The sequence below is a fragment of the Leptodactylus fuscus genome, chromosome 3 (assembly GCF_031893055.1).
Source record: "Leptodactylus fuscus isolate aLepFus1 chromosome 3, aLepFus1.hap2, whole genome shotgun sequence".
NCBI lineage: Eukaryota > Metazoa > Chordata > Amphibia > Anura > Leptodactylidae > Leptodactylus > Leptodactylus fuscus.
This window is the reverse complement of record NC_134267.1, coordinates 104,699,026-104,726,432: the sequence shown is the minus strand read 5'-3', so window position 1 is coordinate 104,726,432 and position 27,407 is coordinate 104,699,026. Positions and strand designations below refer to the sequence as shown.

Sequence of the window (27,407 nt, the reverse complement as noted above, 5' to 3'; positions counted from 1 at the left end):
CTTATCCCTTTTACTTTGTTTCTGTAACTTGTGCTTTGTGGCCATTTAACTATGACTTCTACTGCTCCACCTTCCATTACGGTGACATCGTTCAATGTCAAGGGGATGAATTCTCCGAGTAAAAGGCATTGGATCATGACGCTGTCAAAAAGATTGTCTTCTGATATATTGATGTTTCAAGAAACACATTACAAGACCACTGCTGTTCCAAAACCTTATGGCACTGAGTATGATAGGTGGTTTTATTCTTCACATCCCACGTCCTCTTCTAAGGGAGTGGCAATAGCGTTGAGGAAATCACTTCCTTTTAGCTTCTCTCAACAATATGCTGATGCGGAAGGTAGGGCTATTTTTGTTAAGGGCAAGATAGCGAATCGGTCACTTACCTTGGCGTCCCTGTATGCCCCCAACCATGGACAGCTGTCCTGGTTATTAAGAATTCTTGTAGATCTCTCACAGTTTGCAGAGGGTGAAATTATTATTGGGGGAGACTTGAACTTTCTGTTAGATCCATTGCTGGATTCTTCAACGGCCAAATCAGCTATGTCGCAAAAACTATTAGGCGCCTACATTTGGCCCTACAGGAACTGAATTTGATAGATACCTGGAGACTATTAAATCCGACGGTGAAAGATTTCACCTTTTTCTCCACTCCCCATAATTCGCACCAACGACTGGACTACATCCTATGCTCTAAGTCCTTAATGCCACATGTGACCCGTTCACAGATAGGTGTCATAAGTATTTCGGACCATGCCCCTATTTCTACTTCCTTTACCCTCCCAGACCTCACTCCCAAAGCCTGGACATGGCGACTAAATGAACATTATTGTCGAAGCCTGATATTAAGAGCTACATTGCGGAAGAGTTAGATCTATTTTTTGAAATTAACAGTTCGCCTGATATCCCACCTGCATTACTTTGGGAGTCACATAAGCCATATGTTAGAGGTCTTTTGATCGCGAAGGCGACAGCTTTGAAAAAAGAGAGGCAGAAGGAGATTGATACCCTGATGTTGCGAATCGCTGCACTTGAAAGAATACAAAAGAGACAGGAGTACTTTCTAGCACATATGGAGCTTATTACATTGCGGGAGAAGCTTAAACAGGTTTTAAATGCCTCCTCTGCTAGAGCATTCTTACACTCTAAGGTACGCTTGTACGCGCATGGTAATAAAGGAGGGAGGCTTATGACTGCAATGCTGCGGAAAGAGAGAGCAAAAGCGCATATCGCTGCAATCAAACAACAGGATGGAACTCTAGTGTATGATACCCCTAGCATTGCTAAGTCCTTCAATGCTTATTATTCCGCTCTCTATAATCTAGAATCTGTCACGCAGACCCCTACAGATGCCGCTGAGTCCCCTAATGTAAGAACCTTTTTGGATGGCATAAAGTTACCAACCCTCTCAGAGGAGGATAGAGCCCAATTGCTGCAACCTATTACGTCTGAGGAAGTGAGAGCTTCTGTTTCTAGCTTTCCAAGTGGCAAAAGTCCAGGACCTGACGGGTTCACCTCTGTTTATTATAATGCTTTTCTTCCACAGTTGCTACCCCATCTAACTGAATTTTGCTCCGCTTTGTTTAGGGGTTCCCCTATGATGAGACAGGCTCAAGAGGCCCATGTGACACTTATACATAAAGAGGGCAAAGACCTGACTCAATGCAGCAACTATAGGCCAATCTCACTGCTTAATTTTGACCTCAAGGTTTGGGTTAAACTACTTGCCAATCGCTTACGAGACCTAGTACCCAAGTTAGTTTCTGAGGAACAGGTAGGATTCGTCAAGGGCAGAGAGGGTAGGGAAAACACCTCTAAGCTACTGCATATAATTGAACTAGCAAAACGGTCAAATTCTCCTCTCCTTTTTCTGAGTGTTGATGCCAAAAAGGCATTCGACCGAGTGAATTGGAAATATGTCAGCAGCGTTGGAGAAATTTGGCATACCTGCTCCATTTATGTCACTTTACTCCCAACCTCATGCTAGACTAAAAATTAATGGTTCCCTGTCGGACTATTTTGAAATCTCAAATGGTACACGGCAGGGCTGCCCATTGTCCCCTACCCTCTTCGTCCTGACTCTAGAAACATTTCTCCAAGCAGTCCGCCAGAATCCTCAAATCCACGGTTTCCCAGTTGGACGCACATCCGTACAATCCTTGGCATTTGCGGATGATGTTTTATTTCTCCTTTCTAATCCGCAACAAGCACTACCGGCGTTGAATTCTCTCATTGACACGTATGGTGCCCTTTCTAATTATAAACACGAACAAATCAGAGATTCTAAACATTTCTATTCCGTCTTCCCAAGTTTCGCATTTGCAGACTTTGGCTCCGTTTTTGTGGAGAGACAGACACATCCGCTATCTTGGAGTACAATTGCCTTCTGACTTACGATATGTATATGATCTGAATTATTTGCCTGTGCTTCAAGACATTAAAACTACTCTGCAGAGTTATGACTTCCCATATCTCTCGTGGTTAGGCAGGAGGAATTTGCTACAAGTATACATTGTCCCTAAGATTTTATATCTACTACGGATGCTGCCTATACATCTTAATACTAGTTTTTTTCAATCGCTGAAACGGCTGTTCTTCATATCTATGGAGGCACAAGGCTCCCAGGTTACCATATGCCCTGCTTATTAAAAAGAAAGCAGACGGTGGCATGGCACTACCAGACATGCGTATATATTACAGGGCCATTCAACTTTCTCGATGGATGTCTTATGTCTCTCCCATCCACGGATCTATAGCCGCTGAACTAGCTTCAAACCTATTTGGGCAAGAATGTATTCGTCATCTTTGGTTCCCACCAAGATCCCCTAAACAGCTCAAAGAAATGAGTCTACTGCTCAAAGGACCGTGTGAACTATGGCGGGCGTTTAAAGAAAGGCTAGCACCTACCCCTTCCCCACTTCTCCCTGCCAATTTAACCCTGCTGTTACTAGACTCAAACCCTTCCACTCACACCTTGGATGGTTCTCTTTGGCAACTCCTAAAACACCTTAAGTTTAGGGATCTACTTGATAATAACACTCCAATTTCACAAACAAACCTGCAGGCTCTACATCCGCAAGTTACTTTAAATTTTTTGCTGTTTGCGCGTTTCACGTGTACGATCAAAAAGATATTGAACTCCTTGAATTCTGACAGACCGCTTACTCCCTTCGAGAAAGGCTTAGCTTCTGGACTGGCCTCGCAGAAGAAGATAGCGACCTGTAGGACGCTGTTACTGAAAGACGAAGAAAACCCCAAACCATCCTTTATAACCGCTTGGGAAAAGGAATTAACACTTACCTTTTCAGATGATGATACGTCTCATGTTTTGAGACATTCCCATGGCCACTCACGCTGTGTCAGAATGCAAGAACTTCAATATAAAATTGTTACTCGATGGTACCGAACCCCCGACTGGCTCTATAGACATGGGCTGAAGGATTCGGATACTTGTTGGAGATGCCACCAGGACACAGGCACCATGTTACATATATGGTGGAATTGTGACTTGATAAGGCCCTTTTGGCATGATGTAGAATTACAGGTGAACAGAATTTTGAACATTTCCACTACGCTCTTCCCAGACACTGTCTTACGGACGGGCCCGTATGACTCACTTAAAGGCGACAAGCTTGATTTATGGTTGCATATGATTGGAGTAGCGAAGTCTTTAATTCCACTTTTTTGGCTAAATGCATCACCCCCGACGATTCAGCTCTGGTTTGAAAAAATGCACCAATTGGCTCGCTTCGAGGAATTAGTCAGTTGGAAAGAAGGGAAGCATAGCAAATATATGAAAGTTTGGTCAAGGTGGTGGAAGAGATTCGCCTCCCCTCCTTAATAAGACATCCATCCATCTGTGTAGTTTGCTCCTTCCTATTGTATGTGTACTTGCTTACTCTTTGTTCTTTGCCTCCGCTTTGTGATTGCAATTTTGTCTCCCATACCCCTCCTGTTTCTTTCCTATATTGCTTTTGTTTCGGGTCTTATGCTTATTTTCGTTGTCTTAGGTTGTTTTTTGTGTTATCATATTGTTCTTGTTATTTTCCAATCTATATTGATTGATGTGACACTGATATCATTGTTTGCCTTATTGTTCTGTATCTCATTTACTGATTTTCGGTATAGCTATTCCAGTGAACTGTTGTAATTTTACTGTAAAAATGTAATAAAATCAGATTAAACAAAAAAAAAATGAAACTTCTTTAATAACAAACGGAACAGCACAACGCGTTTCGGACATATGGTAGTCCTTCCTCAAGTGCACAGTCACTGGCCTGGATGGCTCCAAACAGTGTTGTTTGTTTTTTGCCTTCCAAACACACATACGGGTCGGGTACATTCTAGATGATCCGGTAGTCCTGTCCTGATTACAAGGGAAATTAAAAGAAATTCCTTACATCCCACAATTGGTAATAATTTATTATGCATCATTAATTCCATGGTGCTGTACATGTGAGGGTATACATACAGTACACAAAACAAGTACAATACTAAGTGGCCAACTGACACAGTGGGATTGAGGATCCTGCCTGCAAGGGCTTGGGGTCCATTCAGATGGAGGAATTTGGTGTGGAATTTCAGCGCTGAAAAAAAAGCAGAAAAAGGAACCCATTGAAGTCACTGGGAGGCTTCTACATCAAATTCAGCACCATTTTCCTCCGTGTGAATGCACCCTTTACAGTCTGAATGCACTCCCCTTGACAATTTACTAGTAAATAAGGCCAGGTCCACATGTGGCTAAATACTTCAGTAAGTTAAGCATTTAGAAAATGTTAACGTTCATTCATCGTGCTTCCTTCCAGTGGATAAAAATCAGTCCATGGTCATGTGATAAATGCACAGATGCACAGCTCTTTATATGGAAGTAAGCAGAATTCCCCCCCCCCCTCTTTTTATAAATATATGCACAAACCTCTAACCTGCTATATGTATTTGAGTAATGGTCCGTGGTTACACCTTTTATGCATATTTTATGCAGATAAGCTAGTATAGCTTGTCAATTGTTCGTTTAACTCCATTTACCTGGAGCAGGGTTGGCATATACAATTCCTATATCGTCAGGTATTGTGTTGCCAACAGCTGGGCATCTTTTGGCCTGCATAAAGAGAGCTATGAGCTCTCTGCTCAGGAGTACATTTAGGGGTGCTGCATCTCAAATGCGATCATTGCCACCTTCAGTACTGGGGCTGCCTGTGCTTTATACTTAAGTCAGTGAAACACATTCAATTCCTGGCTATCTCTCTTCACAGGCCACATGGTAACAGCAAACTTCCCAGCCAGAGAAATAGCCAGTAATTAATTGGTAGCCTCAGCTCTGACCACGGCTTTGACCATGATTGGAGCACTTTGTGGCAATACTCTAACATGGGCCAATAACCAGCCCAATAATTGGCTTGTGTAATACAGCCTTTAGTAAAATGAAGTCTATCAGGCAACACAATACTTACACCCCTTGATAAATTCTTTGATGGGTGCAGTTTTCAAAATGGGACCCCTCCTTAGGGGATTCCACATTATTGGTACCTCAGAGGCCCTGCAGAAGTGATATGGTGTCCAAACTCCAAACATCTAAATCTGCACTCCGATGCGCCAAATAGCACTCATTCACTTTTGTGCTCCGCTATGTGCCCAAGCAGCAGGTTTTCTCTGCGGACTTTCTTCTTCAATGGTACCTATATAGAAACTGCCAGCGTTTTCCGTAGGTATAACTGACATGCTGCAATTTCCAAAACTGCAAAGGTATTTTCCCGCAATGTGTGGATGAGATTCCACACTATGCAGGGACTGTAAACTGCCACATTTTTTTTTTAACACCTTGTGGGGCCCTGGCCGAAGGTAGTTTTAAGCAGTGTCCTTAATGGGGTAAAGTACTATCACCTGAACTTTAAGGCTAAGGCCGGAAACACAGCGCTAAAGTGCTGCAGGAACAACTGCGGCGTGAACGCATTACAGTTCTTCCTGTGGCGCTTTGAACAGAAAGTTCACCAAGTTTTCCTCCACGGTCTCTGTTACAATTATATCTATGGGAAAACCGCCGGCATTTCCGTAGATATAATTGACATGCTGCGATTTTCAAAACTGGTCCCATCCACTTTGCAACTACTGTAAAACTCTGCGATTTTTACCACGGTGTTTCCGGACCGTGGGGCCCCGGCCTAAGGGTCAGTGCACACAGAGTTTTTCGGCGCTGATTTTGATGCTAAGCCCGCCTCAAAATCAGCCTCCAAAAATAGCCTCCCAATAGAGTACTATTGGGAAGCTTTTTTGGAGACTGATTTTGAGGCGAATTCAGTGTCAAAATCAGCTCTAAAAAACTCTCTGTGCATTGACCCTAATTTTCCAGAGGAATCTAGGTGTGTTGGAGGTGTGAATACTTTTATCTCATCAAATTTCCTGCCTTGCATTCCTACTCATCGGGGTTCTGTAATAAATGTAACTGGTTTTTTTTTTGGTTTTTTTTTCACTGCCATTTATCTTTTCATAGTAAGCTTTACAGATGATGAGTAAAATCAGAAGATTTCTAATTGATAAACCATGTGATTTTTTTTTTTTTATTAAAGTTTATTAGCAATAAACTACTAGCACTACTTTTCTCTCCGCATGATTCATGCAGATACTGCGCAGAAAACACAGACCCCATTATAGTCTGTAGGGTCTGTGTGCTTTCATTTCACCGCTTTTTAATGCGTTCGATATTCCGTTCGGGGAAGGGGTCCCCAAACGGACTCCCCAAATGGAATACCGAAGGCAGTTGTGAACCAGGCCTCAGCCGCTAGCTTACGGCTGAGGCCCCACGGGCTGGAAACGCAGCTTCTTTGGTTGCAGATTTTGCTGCGGTTTTTTGAGCCAAAGTCAGAAGTGGATTGAGCAGAAGGTAGAAGTATAAGAACTTCCTATATATTTCCCATTCCTTGTGTAGCCATTTTTGGCTTTGGCTGAAAAAAACACAGCAAAATCTGCAACAAAAAAAGTTGCTTTTCTGCAATGTAGGGCTTAACTCTCATTCACACTTCCTGACTCTCCAAGTCGCTGTGTTACCTCCTGCAGCTGCTTTTTGTTCCAGCCCATAGGGTGGACACCCCTTCCCCCTCTGCAGAGGGTTTATTTGCACACCTGTACGCCTTTCCAAAAGGAAGTCCTATTCTATTTATATCCATTCACTACAGCGCCCAAGCAAAGGTTCTTGGATTTCCATTTCCTGCAAAGGTTTTGTTTGCTCCTGATAAATATTTTGTTTTGTGATCTTTGCTTGATTCCTGACTCTGCTTCTAGTACCTTTCTTATTCTGCTGTATATCCATGTATGACCTTCTGGCTTTCCATGACCCTGCAACTCTGCTGCCTGCCCCGACCTCCGGACCTTTCGCAACCACAATTTTGTCTCACCCTTTGGTGCTTTGCACTGGCAACTATCTGTCCTTTGAGTCAGCTGCCACCTACGCTAGGACTGCTCATAGAGGTAGAAACCTGGCAGTTCCATGCGGCAAAGAATAGATTCCAGTATAGGGTTAAAGGATGAAAATCATGGGACCACTTGGACAAACCCCTTAGGAGTCCAATGTCAGACCGATTAGGTGGCATATCTGCTGCCCTTTACAGTTTTCTCAGGCCATGGACCCAGCTGGCAATCAGACACCAACTGTACAAATTCTATATGCTTCTATAGGCATCTTGAGAGATTTCCAAGACCAGCCGATACCACTAGCATGATTACAGATTGTCTACAGCAGGGGTGCTCACACTTTTTCAGCATGCGAGTTACTTATAAAATGACCCAATCAAAAGATCTACTACCCACTTCTTGTGGGCGGGGCCTGTTGGCAGGGCCTGGGTCGCAGCATTCATGTCAGATTGACATCGGATCCCGGAGAGGTAACATTGTTTATTATGTTCTCTCACCTCCCCGGGGCTCCGATTATTATACTCGGGCGTCTGAAAAGACCCCCGAATATATTAATAGCGGTAGTGGGATCGTGGCCTGGCCCGGGCCTATTCACTACCGCCCGCCGCGGCCTGTAGTACAAGGGGAAGCGGGGGCGGCAGTGAACAGGTCCAGGGAGGTTGGTAAATAGACCGCTACCTGCTGGGAATACTCCAGCAGGTAGTGGCCTATTATAAAACAAACAAACATAAAGTTCTTATACTTACCAACCTCGATGATGCTGCTCCCGCTGCCGCCACATCCTTTTCTCCTGGAAGACGTCTGCGTATCAACGTAGGTGGTGTGATGACACCGACTACGCTGAAACGTAGATGTCTGAACCAGCGCAAGGAGAGTGGCAGCTCTCCTGCGCTGGTTCAAACAAACAAAAAAAAAATGTCATGTGATCGACCGGTAGATCGCGATCGACGTATTGGGCACCACTGGTCTACACAATATGGCTAAACTCCTGTCAGATACTCCAAAAGTTCCAGCAGTATCTCAGCCAATGCATCAACTTGCACCCTGTTGAAACTGTAGCAGTTCTGCTATTCAGTTGTCTCTGCCACCTTGTTATGATGGGAACTCCAAAACCTGCCGAGGTTTCCTGAACCAGTGTTTAATACACTTTGATTTCCATGCTCACCTATACCCTTCAGACAGATCTAAGGTCACTTTCATTGTATCTCTGCTGGCTTTCTGGTGAAGCCTTGGACTGGATTAACCCCTTTTGGGAACTTGATGATCTAGTAACTACAAACCTGCAGATTTTCCTTGCCTTTTTCCATGCCATCTATGGAGAACCTGGTCATGTGTCTTCTTCCCTACTCAGTCTAAGACGGGGCAAGATTGCTCTGGACCAGTACTCTGTAAGGCTCCGTTCCCATGGAGTAACGTGCCGCTCATTCTGACACGTAAATACGTGTCAGAGTGAGCACTGTAAAACAGAATTCCATTTACTTCAATGGGTGCCGTCTTACCCACGCTACACATTGAAATCAATGGGAGGCTGCACAGCCTATAGTGGAGGGCCCAGGGGAGGTGAGTAAAAATGATAAACACTTATACTTACCTCTCCTTGGTGTCTGGCGATCTCTCTTGTAACGTCACATGCCCTGGGATCAGTGCTTAGTTCTCAGCAGTCACATAGGGCAAACGTGCAGCTGTTCTGGAGTATTATACTTTGTGGAGACTACTATTATATGGTGTGGGGTCTACTGTGAAGCATTATACTGCGTGTGGCCACTGTAGTGGATTATTCCAGTGGCTTGGGTGCAAGTTGTGTTTTAGGTTGAACAAGTTTGGTATTCATCATTTTCCATTCGAACCCAATTCCGATCCTAATGCAAGTTAATGGGATTTTTTAATTATCGAAAATTGGATTTTAAAAATGATCCTGTTCACTACACAGCGTGGAGTCCAAAAATTGAAGCCTTCAGTTTTTGAACTCCACGCTGTATACTGATTAAAAAATACGCTGGCTACTTATTCCCCCCCACTTACCTGCACAGAAACCCTGCTGCCTCCCCTTCCGATGTGTACACCGCTCCCTGGAGCTCTGGGAGCCCCCGCCTCCCTAGGCTAGTGTTACTGATGCTGGGAGAAGGCGGGGCTTGTTGTGGATTAGAAGAGTGCGGGCGGGTATAAGACGGAGACGTGAGCGATGCACACACCCGCCCACACTCTCCTAAGCCACTACAAGTCCTGCCTACTCCCAGCATCAGTAACACTAGCCTAGGGTGGCGGGGCACGCATGGCGCTTTATCAACGTGTGAAAGAGAGGAGAGGACAGAGAACAATGGCCCGGACCTCCGGGGAGCAGCAGCGGCTCTGTGCAGGTAAGTAGGTTGAGCGATCAGGATCGGAAAATTTACTCGATCGCCAATCAGGATCCGATCTTTTCCGATCCCAATCGCTCAACCCTAATTACAGCACCACCGGTGTCTGCTGGAATATACAGTAGGTGCAATTTAGGTACTTTATCTGCTGGTGCACCTGGTGGGTGTAAGTTGTCTGTTGTGGCTCCAGTAAGCACTGTAGGTTGTAAACTTTCTGGATCATCATGTTCCAAATAGTGTTTGGGGCCTGGCTGCTAATGCTGCTGATTTTACTCCTCCTTATACACTTGCAGCACTGGCAGAGGAGTTAGAGTGCTGGCTAAGTGAGGCAGACTGGGATCAGGTAGAGGCTACCGGATATGTGTGAGACTCGCAGTTGCAGTAGTCTCCTGAAATGCTGCGGTGAACTGGGTAAACATACTATCCTGATAATATTCAAATTTTTCTTCCTTATGGGAAGCAGGGAAGAATTCCCCCATTTTGTCTTTATAGCAAGGATCTAACAGCACTGCCATCTATTTCTCTTCCCTCTGCTTGCTGCTATTAATACACTTCCTGCTGTGTAAGCAGTGAAGCATACAGCCCACCATGCTTACCAGCATATACAGTGTTGGCCAAAGTATTGGCACCCCTGCAATTCTGTCAGATCAGCGCCGCACCTCCCATGAGGCGACCTGAAGCGACTGCTTCAGGCGGCGCTATGCCAGGGCCTCGGGAGGGCGGCATTTTTGCTGACCTAAGCCAGTCCAGGACAAGCTGTCCTGGATTGGCTTAGCGTCACCGTGTCTGCAGCCCGACATGGGAAGCGAGTGGTGTATTGGGGCGGCCCTGTGGATGCAGCGCTGCTTCAGCGGCCGCCCCTCATATTCAGGCAGAGAGCAGGTCCTCTCCCTGCCTGCTCTCTGCCTGCGAACACCGCTTGCTCGGCCAAGCCCCCTTTCTGCTCGACACCGCCCCTTCTGCTCAGCCCGCCCCTTTCTTGCGACCCCCGCCCCCTCAGCTCCACCCCTCCTGGGGGGGCGGCTTTATGACGCTGCTTCAGGCGGCAGAAAGCCCCGGTTCACCCCTGTGTCAGATAATACTCATTTTCTTCCAGAAAATGATTGCAAGCACAAATTCTTTGGTATTATTATCTTCATTTAATTTGTCTTCAATGGAAAACCACAAAAAGAATTGTCAAAAAGCCAAATTGGATATAATTCCACACCAAACATAAAAAAGGGGGTGGACAAAAGTATTGGCACTGTTTGAAAAATCATGTGATGCTTCTCTAATTTGTATAATTAACAGCACCTGTTACTTACCTGAGGAACCTAACAGGTGGTGGCAATAACTAAATCACACTGTTCGCTCACTGTTCGAACGGTTTCGAACCCCATTATAGTCTATGGGGAACATATACTCGTTAAGGGGGAAACCCAAATCCGTCTCTGGAGGGTCATCAAGTCCACTATGACACCCCAGGAAATGATGCCAACACCCTGGAATTACACTGGGACAGCAGGGGAAGCATGTCTGGGGGCATATAAGTCACTTTATTACATGGAAATCCCTGTCAGTTTGCGATTTTCGCAAGCTAACTTTTTCCAATAGGAATGCATTGGCCAGCGCTGATTTGGCCAGTTTACAGAATTCGGCCAATCAGCGCTGGCTCTGCCGGAGGAGGCAGAGTCTAAGATCGCTCCACACCAGTCTCCATTCAGGTCCGACCTTAGACTCCGCCTCCTCCGACAGAGCCAGCGTTGATTGGCCAAATTCTGTAAACTGGCCAATCAGCGCTGGCCAATGCATTCTATTGGCGTGATGAAGCAGAGCTGAATGTGTGTGCTGAGCTCAACTACGCTGGTGGTGTAGCCGGGAGTTCAGTGCACGGCCAGCTCTGCTATGCCGGAGATTGAACTCTCAACTACACCGGTGGTGTAGCCAAGAGTTCAGTGCACGGCCAGCTCTGCTATGCCGGAGATTGAGCAGAGTTGGCCGTGCGCTCCGGTGGTGTAGCAGAGCCGAGGGTGCAGAAGGGTTCAAGTGCACCCTCGGCTCTGATGTAGCAGAGCTGTGTGTGCACAAGGGTTAGCGCGCACACTCCGTCCGGAGATGTAGCCGTGCTGATGCTGTCAACACTGCTACATCTGATATCGGAACACAATGGAGACTGCTGTGGAGTCCACAGCAGTCTCCATTGTGTTCCGATATCAGATGTAGCAGTGTTGACAGCATCAGCACGGCTACATCTCTGAGGGTGCACTTGAATCCTTCTGCACCCTCGGCGCTGCTACATCAGAGCCGAGGGTGCACTTGAATCCTTCTGCACCCTCGGCTCTGCTACATCAGAGCCGAGGGTGCACTTGAATCCTTCTGCACCCTCGGCGCTGCTACATCAGAGCCGAGGGTGCACTTGAATCCTTCTGCACCCTCGGTGCTGCTACATCAGAGCCGAGGGTGCACTTGAATCCTTCTGCACCCTCGACTCTGCTACATCAGAGCCGAGGGTGCACTTGAATCCTTCTGCACCCTCGTCTCTGCTACATCAGAGCCGAGGGTGCACTTGAATCCTTCTGCTACATCTGAAAATTATTGTTTTCCCAATAATTGGCAGGTATGTATATAAAAACACCTATCATGTCCTCATCAACGTGTGGTTTTATATGGTGCTAGAAATAGCCTAACATAGCCTTGTACTGAGGGGGCATTCCTTACAGTTCGGTGTCATTGCTGTCACAGCTGTGACAGTTGGTGATGCTAGGCCACCACCCTTCTGACAGTGGGTAGAAGTCGGTGCTGAAATATCAAGCATCGGGGCACATACCAGGAAACCCTTTCTAGTGTATATAAAACCGCACATTGATGCGGATATAAAAGGTCCTCTTGAAATGCTAAAAGGTATAGAGGAAAGTGAGGTATCCATTCATTTTTTTCTTATGACATGTCGCTTTCACATAACTTCAGCTGTGTTAGCCTTAGAGAGCTAGATATGGGCTAGAGAGGCATAAGACCCTTAACGGTGTCGTACACTATGTTTTAAGCCCATTTAAGCTCTGATTCTTGATTAACTTATTCAACCCAAAACAAATCTTTCAACTGAAGCTCCTAACCCTGAAACAAAACAAATCTTCAGAGGTTCACCCATTTCTACTGAAGACCTTTACTTATGAATACAATACAGTTATACCCATTGATTCACACGTGATGTTTTGATTGATCGTTGTCATTGTGTTCCAGTGGCGTAACTAGCAATGCCGGGCCGACATTGAAGACCCCGACCCTCCCCCTTGCATTCCTACACACTCTTTTATGCCCCATAGTGGCCCCTGCACACAGTATTATACCCCATAATGGCCCCTGCATACACTATTATGCCCCATAGTGGCCCCTACACATACTATTATACCCCATAGTGGCCCCTGCACAAAGTATTATGCCCCATTGTGAACACCCATGAACAATTATTTTATTCTGGGGTCTTTTCAGACCCCAGAGTATAATTATCGGAGATGGAGAGTGGATACCAACATAAAAAACACTGTTACTTACCTGTCCCTGGCTCCGCTCTACTCCTTGGTGATGTCGGCCAACTTCAATGACGTCCGGGACGCAGGCTGTGGTCAAGTAGGCCCAAAGCCTGTCTGCAACCTGGAGAGGTAAGTAACACTGTTTTTTTTTTGTTCCCTTACCTCTCTTGGGCCTCTGATCATTATTTGTGGGGGGTCTGAAAGGACCCCCGAATATAATAATAGCATTTGTGGGGCCCACGGTGTCATTTACCGATCCCAGCCCCTGCCAGGATCAGTAAGTAAATAGGGCCCGTTACCGGCTGGTGTTAAGAAAAAAAAAACACGCAGCGGTAATGTTCCAATGTTCCGGGCCCTGTGGCAGCTGCTACCCCGCTAATTACGCTTCTGTTGTTTTCCTTTCTATTTCATTTCGCCCACGTCACAATCATAACTTTTCTCAACCATGATTTGCCACTGCAAATGTCACCCCTTTCAATGAGTGGAGTGTAATCCGCTTGAAAATCCACAGCCACAGTCATGGACTTATTATGCAATGATCATTAGTTCAGCATGAATACAGCTTGACATCTGCCCCGGGTTTCTGTTCTTTGGGTTCTCTTGGGCACCCGAAGATTGTAATCCTAATCTGTTTAACCGGTTAAGGACCAGGCCCAGAAGTGCATTAAGGACCAGGCCTCTTTTTTCAAAACTGACATGTGTCACTTTAAATGGCAATAACTTTGAGACGCTTTAACTTACACAAGTGATTTTGAGATTGTTTTTTTCGTAACACATTATACTTCATGTTAGTGGTAAACACTAGTCAATATTTTTGTATTTATTTATAAAAAAAAAACTAGGAAATTTGATGGAAATTTGGAAAAAAATTGCAATTTTCAAAATGTGAAATTCTCTGCTTTTCAGGCAGATATTCGTACCATCCAAATACATGAATAAATATTATCTACCATATCTCTGCTTTATATCGGCATCATCTTTTGATTGTCTTTTAATTTATTTTGGACATTACAAGGCTTACAAGTGTAACAGCGATTTTCCAGATTTACAAGAAAATTCCTCAAACTAATTTTTTAGGGATGACTTCAGTTCTGAAAGGAATTATAAAGGCCTGTATAATAGAAACCCCCATAAATCACCCCATTTTCAAAACTACACCCCTCAAATTATTCAAAACAGCATTTGGGATGTTTGTTAACCCTTTAAGCATTTCATAAGAATAAAAATAATATGGAGGTCAAATTTAGACATTTCATTTTTTTCACTAATACATTCATTTAGACCTAAAATTAACACATTCACAAAGGGTTAAAGGAGAAAATGCATCTCACATTTTGTTATGCAATTTCTCCCGTACACAGAAATACCCCACATGTGGGTGTAAACTGATTTTTGGGCACATGGCAGCACATGGAAGGGAAGGAGTGACACTGGGTGTTTGAACAGCATATTTTGCTGGAATAATTTTCAGGCACCATGTCTCATTTGCAGAGCCCTTAGCGTACCAAAACAATGGAAACCCCCCAAAAGTGACCCCATTTTAGAATCTACACCCCTCACAGAATTCATCAAGGGGTATAGTGAGCATTTAGACCCTACAGTTGTTTCACAGATTTTACTAACATTGGAATGTGTAAAAGAAAAAATACTAAAATGTCACTTTATCCCCAAAGTTTTCATTTTCACAAGGGGTTAAAGGAGTAAAAGCCCCCCCACAGTTTGTTAAACAATTTCTCCTGAACACGGCAATACCCCATATGTAGCCATAATCTGCTGTATGGGAACATGGCGGGGCTTGGAATGGATGGAGCGCTATTTTGCTTTTAGATGGCAGATTTTGCTGGAATAATTTTTAGGTGCCATGTCGCATTAGCAGAGCCCCTAGAGTACCAATACAGTGGAAACCCCCTAAAAGTGACCCCGTTTTGGAAACTACACCCCCCACAGAACATATCAAAAGGTATAGTGAGCATTTTGACCCTACAGCTGTTTCACAGATTTTATTAACATTGGGACATGAAAATGAAAATTTACTTTTTTCCAACAAACTGTCAATTTAGCCCCAAATTTTTCATTTTCACAAGAGGATAAAGGAAAAAAATCTCCCTAAAGTTCGTTACACAATTTCTCCTGAACACAGAAATGCCCCATATGTGGTCATAATCTGCTGTATGGGAACATGGTGGGACTCAGAATGGAAAGAGCGCTGTTCGGCTTTTGAAGGGCAGATTTTGCTGGAATATTTTTCAGGTGCCATGTCTCATTTGCAGAGCCCCTAGTGTATCAATAAAGTGGAAACCCCCTAAAAATGAACCAATTTTGGAAACTACACCCCTCATAGAATGTAATTTGGTAGTTTGGTGAGCATTTTGACCTCACAGCTGATTCACAGATTTTATTAACAATGGGACGTAAAAATGAAAAATTACTTTTTTTTTCCAATTAATCGTCCATTTAGCGCCATATTTTTAATTTTGCAAGTAGTTGAAGAATTAAAAGCCCCCCACAGTTTGTTGCACAATTTCTTCTTAACACAGCAATACCTCATATGTGGCCATAATGTGCTGTATGGGTATACGGTGGGGCTCAGAATGGAAAGAGCGCTATTTGGCTTTCAGAAAGCAGATGTTGCTGGAATAGTTCTCAGGTGCCATGTCGCATTTGCTGAGCCCCTAAAGTATCAATACAATAGAAACCCCTCAAAAGTGATCCCATTTTAGAAACTACACAGGTGACAGTAAACTGGAATTCCCCAAGAAGTGACCCTATTTTGTAGGGACAATTTTAGGGCCTCTGCAAATGTGACGTGGTGTCCAAAAACAAAGAATCTAAATCTGCACTCCAAAAGCACATATCGCTCCTTCACATCTGAGCCCTGCTGTGTACCCAAATAGTGGTGTATGCCCACATGTATGACACTGGTGTACCCCGGATAATGTACTTAATGCTATATGTAGGTATAAATGGCTGTTTGGGCACAGCCGGGCACAGAAGGGAAGGAGCGCTATTTTGGTTTTTTGGAGCACATTTTGGTTTTTGGAAGTCATGCCACTTTTGCAAAGCCCCTGAATTGCCAATAAAGTGGAATCTGCAGAAATGTCACCGCATTTTGGACACTAGCCCACTCATGGGATTCATCAAGTGGCGTAGCGAGCATTTTTAATCCCTGAGTGTTGCATTTATTTAGTTTCCAGAAATGAAATCGCAACTGATAATGAGAAGTTAAAAATGAAAATTTTCGAGAGATTCGACATTTTAGTGCCCGATATGTTGTGCCCAACTTTTGTCAGCAGAGATACACACTCCAAAAACTGGTAAGCGGGTATCCCGGGCACAACAGCTTTTAAAGCATTCATCTCTGATACAAGGCGGGCACAACATATTACGCACTGAAATGACGGGTTCCTGGAAAAATGGTCATTTTCACCTCTCACAATCAGCTTCGTATTCATTTATGGATAATAAGTTATAGCAACACTTGGGGGTTAAAAATGCTGTCTGTACCCCTGGATAAATCCTTCAGGGGTGTAGTTTCCAAAATAAGGTCTCATATCAGGGGATTCCACTTTACTGGCGTTTCAGCTCTGCAAAAGTGTCATGGCATCCAAAAACCAAAACGTCTTTGCTCCAAAAACCCAATAACCCTTCTTCCCTTCTGTGTCCAGCTGTGCCCTAATATCAGTTTATAGCACATATGACATTACGTCCGATATAACGGGTACACAAGTGTCATATATGTGTCATACATGTGGCATAAACTGCAGTTTGGGCACACAGCAGGGCGCAGAAGGGAAGGAGCGCTATGCGGCTTTTGGAGCACAGATTTGGATGTTTGGTATCTAGACGCCATGTCATGTTTGTAGAGCCTGTAAGGTACCAGAAAAGTGGATTCTCCAAAGGAGTGACCTAATTTTGAAACCTGCACCCCTCAAAGAATTTATCAGGGGGTGTAGTTAGTATTAGTATCCCAGACATGACTGCACAGCGGATGGCGAAGAGGGAATATGTAAGCTGTGCGGAGGACATTGCAGACCCCAAATTCCCTACTATGTCCCAGTAGCTCCTATGATTGGGGGAGTCACTCTGGGGGTCACTTCTGGTGTCTTTTCCCTCATAAGCTGTAAATCTAGGGTGTCCCCTGATATTCGATCGCACAGCTTATATATTCCTTACATGACGCAGCCAGTCGTGTTCTAATGATTTGGCGATTTTTGGGGGGTTTTGTCTTCACATTGCTAGATGCTATATTTTCTTTATTTTTCTGGTGACGTGGCCATATAAGGGCTTGTTGTTTGCGGGATAAGATGCATTTTTTAATGACTCCATCTTTGGGTGCCTACAACTTACTGAATACATTTTATTAACTCTTTCTTGCTGGATTTAAAAAAAAAAAAAATCAATCCTGGCATTGAGTTTTACATTTTAAATTTTTCGGCATGCAGCGTACAGTATAAGTAACATGTGTCCTTTATTCTGCGGGTCGGTACGGTTACAGCGATACCTCATTTATGTTATTTTTTTATGCGATACTAATTCTGCAAAACAAAAACACATTTGGGGACATAAATCAATGTTTTTTGCATCGCCATCTTCTGAGAGGCGTAACATTTTTATTTTTCGGTTGACAGTGTTGGTTGAGGGCTTATTTTTTGCGGAACAACCTGCGCTTTTTATTGGCACTGTTGTGGGGTGCATATGACTTTTTGATCACTTTTTATCGCATATTTTGTAGGATGAGATGGCAAAAAATCATTACTTCCGGCGAGTTTTTTCCGTTTTTTTTGTCCGACGTTCATTGTGTACATTAAATATTATTTCAGTTTTATTGTACAGGTTGTTACAGATGCGGCGATACCAAATATGCATTGCTTTTTTTTAATTTTTAGTGCTTTTTTTATATAATTAATTTTGTATAGAAAAAAAAGGATTTTTGGTCTTTTTTCATACACTTTTTTAAACTTTTTTTTTACTTTTTCATGTGTCCCTTTAGGACACTTGAATCAGTTGATGCTTTGATGAAAGCACCAACTGATTCTGCACAGTAGCTTGCAAGACACAGCATTCAGTGTCCTGCAAGCTACAGAGGAAGTGAGCTGCATCGCTCACTTCCTCCATCGGTCGGCAGGATCAACCAGGTATGTGGGGGCTCCGGGAGCCTGGGGTCACTGGCCAGGCCCCTGGCTACCTTTTACTGACATCGGCACCCCCCGCGGCGAGATCAGGTTCAATTGTCGGCGGATCCCTTTCGATTGCGCCGTGACGTTATTGAGGGGGGGGGGGGGGGGGTAGGTGTTAGTAACACCTAACCCCTGCCCCCCCCTGCACCCCTCCCCCCGCCAAGGAGGTACCTAAAGACCGGACGTATTTCGACAATAGTCCGGTCTTTAGGTACCAGGACCGCAGGCTGTAAATTTACGTGCGGCGGTCCTTATGTGGTTTTAAAACGCAGACCCCATAGACTATAATGTGGTCCGCCCGGTTTCCTCCTGGAAAATGCGGAAAAATTCAGAGAGAAAAGTCCTTGTATTTTTCAAGCGGATTAGGGGACAAAAAGTCCGGATGTGAAGCAGGAACAGGTATGAACCTAGTCTTCCTTGTATGTTTTTGTATATCTTTTGGATATAATCCATATCACATACCTGGAATTCTGATGAATCAGGCCTTATTCACACGCCAATACTGTTTCTAACGGATTTTATGATATAAACCCAATAAAAATGGCCCTTAATTTCCATTTATGATGACAGTTTTGCCTCCGTTTTTAAATCAGCAGTACCTCATAGATTTCTTTGGCTTTCCTATTATGGTTCTACACCCCCTCAGAGCTTGTACAAGCCATTATACAGTGAAGTCCATGAGCCCTAACAGTCTTTTATAACTAGTAAGATCACAAGCACAAGTCAAATAAATCCACATTTAGTGATTTTAATTCATTCCATTTTAAGTTACCACAATAAAACTTTTCACAATAATTTAAAGAGTCATACTCAGTTTTACAAAATATAATTACTTAATGTGAAACAATATGTACAATAAAATATACATTATTTACAGGACGTCTCTTCTGACAAACACGCAATGAGAGGAATGGTCAGGCCGCTGTTCCTATTGTCAACATGCTACAAGTGACAGGTACCTGTACAAAAAATTATAGTGCAAATTCACCACACTAACTTTGGAACAAGCATAAGACAAGCACTGGTTTATTAATAGGAAAATAGTAGAATCTCTTCACAGCATGGGTTCAGGATCTCAGTGAAAAACACAATTTATTAGAATCTGCAACTTAATTTTGCATGGACCTTTAGGCAGGTCTGATTTAAGGTATTATATATATATATATATATATATATATATATATATATATATATATATATCAGAGGTCGCAATAACACCTCTACAGGCAATTTTATGCTTTAAAGTAATACTCATGGAGTGGATGTCATAGTTATGGTGTCTGTTTTAGCCAGCGGAGACCCCCAGCAGTGCCTATGATCAGAAACATCTCTGACTGCAGGCACTTAACTCCTTAAATGCTGTGGTCAGATGCAACCACAGCACCTTCAGGGTTCCAGTTACTTTCTGTTAGCAATACTGAACAGCTCCTGCCCAGTGAGACTTTGAGAGCCGATCACTTGGTATTGAATCTGAGGGGCTTTCTGAAGTCTCCCAGGCCTGCTAAAGCAATATAACTAAAGCTGAGCCAACCTCTGAAGATTTATTTCATTTTGGGTTCTGCAGGTTTGACCCAAAGATTTGTTTCAGGTCGAATACATTTGTCACAAACCAGAAGTGATATTATTATACTATGGGGTCTCTTTAAGCCCCATTTTATAATTGGTGGAGGCCCAAAGGACATGTGAAATAATAACAAACAGTTATACTCAGCTTTTCTAGGAATCCTCACGGCATCTGGTGCTCCGTCTGTTTCCTATTTTGGCCTCCTGGGTGACTTTGTGGATTTTCGGTCACCACTGATGCCTGGGATTGGGCTTTAACAGTTACATGGGTTCCAACATCATGGCGCTTAGAGACCCCACACTATAATAATTTTACTTCTATTTTATTGGTGACATATCCCCAAAGTTTCAGGTTTGGGTTGAATCTGAAGCTTTTGGAAAGTTCTGATTCAATCCAAACATTGCAGTCTGTGGTATAAGTGAAGAACTGCAAAAAAACTTTTTTTAAATGTTGGAAAAATTGCTAAATTGATAACATTACACGTTACCCCTTTCTCCTAGAATACACAAAAATGAACAAACATAAACATATTAGGCATCCTTGCTTTATAAAAATATAAACTTATTTATCCCATATGGTGAACGATGTAACAAACAAAAAAATTGCCGTTATTTTGCCATTTCACCTCACAAATTTTTTTTGAATAATAAGTGATCATTGCCCCCTCCCAAAAAATCTTACATAGCTCCGTAATCTTTGATTCTTTCAAAGTGTGTTTTAATTTTTTTTTTTTTTTAAATGTATATAAAAAAAAACTATACAAACTTGGTAACGCCATGATTGTACTGAGCTGCCGAATATAGGGAACAGATCATTCAGATATCACTACATCTGAAAATACCCAGACTATTGAAATATCTAAGATTTTTGCTCTATGGTCAATGCCCTGGCAGGGGAGAAAACCCCCAAATGCCTGAATCATTGTTTTTAGAATTGCCTCATTGAATTAGCTATTTAGGCGCAGAAGACAGTTATAGTAATGGTTCCCCTGCATATGCATGTATTCTTACATATTTTACATTACTGCAAATTGCGTACTTCTCCATGGGTAACAACTTTCCAAAAAAAATATAACAGAAGTATTTTTAATCCTAATAATAATGATGTAGTGCGACCCCTGATACATATATATATCTTTATGATGTTTGAGTCTGCATGGGGGTATGTGCAACAGAGAGCATGTCCACTAATACAGTGGTTGCCAGTGGACACCGGCAAACCCCGTAGACTATAATGGTGTCCGCTGGTGGTCCATCTGATTTTGGTTTTCTACTGAAACCGACGGAAAGAAAAGTCCTCCATTCAGGACTTGTCGCTCTGTCCAAGTAGATCGTGAACTACTTTTCTATCCGCATGTTCCGTGCGGAGACCGTGCAGAAAGCACACGGACCCCAATATAGTCTATGGGGTCTGTGTGCTTTCATTGCACACCGCTTGCCAAATTCGTTCGGTCGTCTGTTCGGCGGGGTCCCCATGCGGACTCCCCAAACGGATTACCGACACAGATGTGAACGAGGCCTTAGGTGGAATCTGGGGCGGAGTCTCCACAGGTGTGAACCTAGCCTTACTTAGAATGCATTGCATTGCAAGACTACCTGTTTTTCTTCCTAATGGTTGCTTCTGATTTGTCTATTTTGTATCACATTTTCTATTACATTTGTTTGCATTGAATACTTTATAGAGAGGATTGTGTTTGCATGAGCTGGGAAAGCATTTTAATCTGGAAAGATTTTAAGCATGTTTCATCAAGGACAAAAACAATTTGTGCTTTCTGCTATATCCCTTCGAAAATGAGATCCAAAGCTAACTGGAATTCACGTTTGCTCTTATAGGGTATTTCACCTTTGTAACCATTTTTATGGCTTTAATACATCCAAAGTGCTTCTATACAGACCCATGTGTCTACATGGTAACAGACTACAATAAAACCTTGTGTAGTCTGATTCTGCAGTCGCACATTCTTTTCTATATGTCCTACACTTAGAAGTAAATAACTAATAGATGTATGATCACAAGATCAGCCTACATAGAGATTGTTGGTGCATATAACTAGGTAGACACATTGGAGCTGTTTGCAAATTTCCTTGGTAGATGCATTTGAGCAATACCAAAATAATGCAAATGTGTATCTACCCTTCATACCAAACAGGATATGCAGCAGGGTCACCAAAGGCAAGGGACTTTTATGATTTTATGTCAGTACTTATGGAGTACGCCTGCTCCGGTTATGTTTGCACAAACTATTAGGCTTTTGTCTAAAATCCTTTTCCATAAACATGCACTCTTAGACCACCTAAGCTTTCATGGCTATACAGATGGAATTAGGTCTACAGCCAGATAGCATAGCATTACCTATATAAGTTATATAGTGAGGGTATCCTTCCAAAACTGACCAAGCCCAGACAACATTATTTGAAGCCTTGAGGTGCTTTATGGGTCTACAAAGACAAGTCATGCTGCTGAAAGCTCATGTTCTTATGAGCACAGTATGATCCAAATGCATATTTCCAGTGTTTAACCAGTGATCCCAATGCCTGAAACATCTACTATTGAGATGACTAGTGGTGCAGACATCTGCTGGCACTCATAGACATGATACTATTGAAATCAGGTTGAATTAGGTAACTCTTTCCTAATGTCTATGTGTACCTTTATGGCTATGTTAGGATTACACATATTCTCTTCATTGAGGCAACTGTGGGTAAAATGATATAAATGAATGATGACTTTTTCGGTTTCAAACATTACCATCTTTTTATGGTCGATAAACCTTAGGATGACATTTCAATTTTGCAACTCATACATTTAGTTTTACCTATGGGATGAGTCTTTGTCTCATTTTCAGTAGAAACGGTTCCCTTTAAATATTTGGTCACATACATAAATTAATTTTTCTCAAGAAATTAAACATTTTCTCTATTAAAGGTGTCCATGAAAAGTGCATAATTGTCCTATTATAGACTTTACTGAAAGCAATGTGCAACACATAGTGTTGTAGACAATAGTAGTAGTTAGGGCCAGTTAAATGTCCTCCCAGTGATCTGGTAAAACTTCTGATTAAAAGGATGAAAGAACTTGTGCAATTTGGTAATGACTGAGGGGTCGACCTCAGGATGTATGCGCCCCTTGCTACCCGCCAGGCACTTGTTAAAGACAATGTTAAACCTCAAACAATAGAAACCTCTGGTAGCATTAAAGTATAGGTTATATTGACTTATCCTGGGTGGTAGATTGAGAAATTTCTCCACCAGTTGCAATTCTGGCAGTGGTTCGGTAATAAGCCGATCCCCATCAACAATGTGAAACTGTTCAATGGGGAAATACTTCAGCCACCTTTCCAGATGCTTTGTATAGATACTGGTCCTGACTGCCTTGTACTTAGTGTTCACCTCACAGGTATTCGCGTCCATGGCCATTTTTTCAAACTTGTAGTAGGTCTTATTTTTCCTTTCCTTGCCCTCCAACACCTGCGTATAGTCAGAAATGGCTCTTGTTGTTGGCTCTCTTACGATGATCAGTAACTTAATGGATGAGTTCATTTTATAAATCCTTTCAGGGACCTCATCTGTAATGAAGTATGCCGGACTTTTTTCTATAGTGATTTGGTGAGGGTGGGAAAAGGGCATCTTTTTTCTGTACCACTCAATACCCTTGGCGTAGTTCTCATCATTGTCAAAAAAATGAATTTCTTGAGAAGCTTTCACCACAGCAGGATGGAGATTTAGCATTTCAAGTAAGGCTCTAGTTCCTCCTTTTCTTACACCAATAATAATCGCCTTTGGTAGCTGCTGGACCAAATTATGAAGAAGAATTTGCTCTTTAGTTGCATTTCCTTTACGGAATTCATGTAAGAGTCCTCTTTTATACTGCATAGCACGTAGAGGGAGTGCATCCTGACTTTGTGGACTGAATCGACTTTCCACTGGACAAATTGGAGGCAGCCTGTAAGACAAGGAAGACAAGTCTCTATTATTATCGACCTGGTGATGTCAGGCCCCAGCATAGAAAGCATTATGTTATCACTTTTCCTGTGCTGCCCCTTGATAACATTTCTTCTGAGGTAAGGCAAATTTATAATCTTTTTAAGGTTGAGGAAACTGTATGCAAAAGGGCCCTAAATAGTCACAAGATCCGATTGAGCTAGAAAAGCTTTGACCATTTTTGGTCACAACAATATGAAGCGTGATTGGCATGAACCTGTGAGGGACATTACTGAGAACAGTCGTAACATGACAAGCTGATACAGGTACTTGTTGCCGTGACTACTTATAGGTCATTTACATTCAACTTTCTCAGCAAATTATACTTTTCTTAAAAAAAGTGCCTCCTAGCACGGTCCAGTACTGCAGCTCCGCTGTTTTCTTCTGCTGGAAGTCCCCACCATACGTGATTGCTGAGGCCAATGAGCAGCCTCAGCGAAGGACATAGGACATCACAGCTGGAGAGGACAAAAGAAGTCACCTTCCCTGGCCAAATTTATAAAGAATATGAAAATCTGTCTCCCAAGATGTAAACAGGGAGACAGTGCCTCTGTTATGCTGCCCTCTATGGGAAGCACCCTGAACATCATGCCTAACTTTCCCAGAAGTCTTTACTGCATAATGCAGGGTTATAACCAAATCAATTTCTCAGCTACGGATGACACCGTTTCTGTTTGGTTGGACTTCATCAGCACAGCCTAGAGAGAATTGATTTGGAAGAAGTGAGAGGCTGAGAGACCAGATTATGGGGATAATGTCACTCCTTAGGGAGAGACCATCTTTTCAGGTGTGTGGAGACTTATACAGCCATAGTTGCTCCACTGCAAGGGAACATGGGAAGAATATGCAAATCTGTCTCCCAAGATGTAAACAGGGAGACAGTGCCTCTGTTATGCTGTCCTCTATTGGGAAGCACCCTGAACATGCGCTGATGAAGTCCAACCAGACAGAAACGGTGCCGTCCGTAGCTGAGAAATTGATTTGGTTATAACCTCGCATTATGCAGTAAAGATTTCTGGGAAAGTCGAGCATGATGTTCAGGGTGCTTCCCAATAGAGGGCAGCATAACAGAGGCACTGTGTTCCTGTTTACATCTTGGGAGACAGATTTGCATATTCCTCCCATGTTCCCTTGCAGTGTAGCAACTATGGCTGTATAAGTCTCCACACACCTGAAAAGGTGGTCTCTCCCTAAGGAGTGACATTATCCCCATAATCAAATTTATAAAATAATTCTTTATCCTGGACATTCTCTTTAATGCTACCTATGCTTGGACCTCTATAGGGCAGAAAAAACATCTGACAGGTCCCCTTTAATAATGCTTGAAAACTCTAAAATGCACTAGTAAAAATAATATGTACATATTGAAGATTAACATGCAAAACACTTATATTTTCAGACAATTTTTTATCTATAATTAGTTTTCGGTAAGTACTGTACTAGTGAAATTCACATGATATGGAAGGGTATAAAAGGCAATTAAAGATTTATACGTTCAATACAATTGACCTGAGTTTGCTTCAATTTACATAAATGTTGCTAATTCCCTATTTACAGGGATTATTTTCTAATTCACATTCAGTAGCCAGACTCATGTTTATCCTGATATTTTAATGCACGACTGTTTCATCTTGGATGGTAAGTACTTAGTGTCTCCAGGGATAATCAATGCAATAATATTGCCTTGGACAACTGAGAAGTCTATATAATCCAGACTCTGACAAACATGATATATTCACAACAACTGAGGTTAAGATGCCGTGATTTGCATTTACAATTCTGATCAAGAATTCTTTTTAGTACAAAAGGAGCACAATGAAGGGCATATTGTTGATGTCAAGAGATTTAACAAAATGCTGGAAGGGACTTCTTTGCTTTGCTTTTAAATTATTCATGTAGTGTGATAAATGCAATGTAATGCAGCCCCGCCGTATGGATTGTTCACACAAGCATGCAGAAGACTGAAGGAACACTTTGTAATCTTACATAAGAAGATGAATACGGTGTTGTGTTGTATAGCTTGAGCAGCCAAGGATGCTGCCTGTTCTACAGAGGAAATAAAAGTGACTAGCAAAGAAAGAATATACATGGTAAAAAGAAATAAATATGTGACTGAGCATTAGTGATGGACTAGTAGTATCTTGTGAGGTCTTACTGCGAATACTGATCTTACACTGTATACTGGTCCCATATGTGTTAGACCAGACTAAATATTTATATTGCATTACACATGAATATTCACATGTAGCAACTGTAGAAATTTTTGCAACTAAGAATTCAAGGGAATGATACTGTTTCTGGAAGCAAGCATATGCACTTCTTAAAGCCTCATTTGGAACAGTCACAGAATTTTCTGCAACAAATATGCCTTACAAATATGCCTTATGCTGAAACACACAGAAAATCCAGAATGTGCAGCCTAACCCTAATAAAATAAAATATATATATATATATATATATATATATATATATATATATATATATATATATATATATATATTTTCACTATTTTATTCACTAATGCATTTTTCCAAAGGATAAAATATAACTTTAAGCTACTCACCTATCCAAGCTCCCAACTCTGGCAACTAGATATAGGAGACTTCCAACAGCAAGGCTGCCTAGCACCAAAAGCTTCTGTCTCAGCAACGCCTGCTGTTTGAATAGCATGGCCCTCCATCAATCTTCAGGACTTCTTCAGTCTGAGGAAGACAGCACATAAAGAATTCATCAGCACATAGACAGGCTAATGTTTATCAACAGTCAATCAATGCTCAGCTACAAGAGATTAAGACACAAGGAGACATGATCATTATTTCCATTCCTAATGGTACTTGTTGAATAACTACACTATTTTTAGTATACACACACACTCCGCTATGTATCGGACAGGGCAGCAGAACCTGACGGACCCTTTACTAAGTAAAATCCCAGCCTCTGCTGCTTTATAACAGAAGTCACAATGCAGATGTGTTGGTGTGGAAAGAGGCTACAAATAGTAGAACTGTCTCATCAGGACCTACAAGCTGGTGAATTATATGGACAGCTCATTCATTCCAATAAGCACTATCTTCTGGACCATTCATCCTGTGATGGCTCTGCAGGAACATGTCCAGCACACTGGCAACACACACAGGTTTGTGGTAGGAGCCTAATTGTAATATAAGTACAGTCATGTGGAATATTGGATATGAACAACAGGAAAAATGATAGAAACCAATAGGATAGTAAAATAAAAGAATATTTACAAAGGATATAGTATTTCTGTCCCAAGCACAAACTGTCTAAACACATTGGCAGAGTGTCAGCAGAAAATAGAAAAGTGAAGGGTTGGTTCACATTTATGTATAGGCAGCTTATGTATAGAGGTTGTATATCTTGTTACTATGGCTGTATATTCCCTTATGTTATGTAGA

The 27,407-nt window shown here is 42.5% G+C and overlaps 1 protein-coding gene across 2 annotated transcripts in view; it reads right to left on the bottom strand.

The window, feature by feature from the left end:
- Positions 1-22,051: 22,051 nt before the first annotated feature.
- Positions 22,052-27,407, bottom strand: part of HS3ST5 (heparan sulfate-glucosamine 3-sulfotransferase 5) — a 242,889-nt gene continuing 237,533 nt past the window's right edge. For both annotated transcript variants that reach the window (XM_075268103.1, XM_075268102.1), the window contains 2 exons: positions 26,555-26,693; positions 22,052-23,953 (listed from right to left, as the gene is read on the bottom strand). In XM_075268103.1, coding sequence (XP_075124204.1) covers positions 23,023-23,953; positions 26,555-26,661 — 1,038 coding nt within the window. In that variant the 5' untranslated portion in view covers positions 26,662-26,693 and the 3' untranslated portion in view covers positions 22,052-23,022. The remainder of the gene's footprint in view (positions 23,954-26,554; positions 26,694-27,407) is intronic.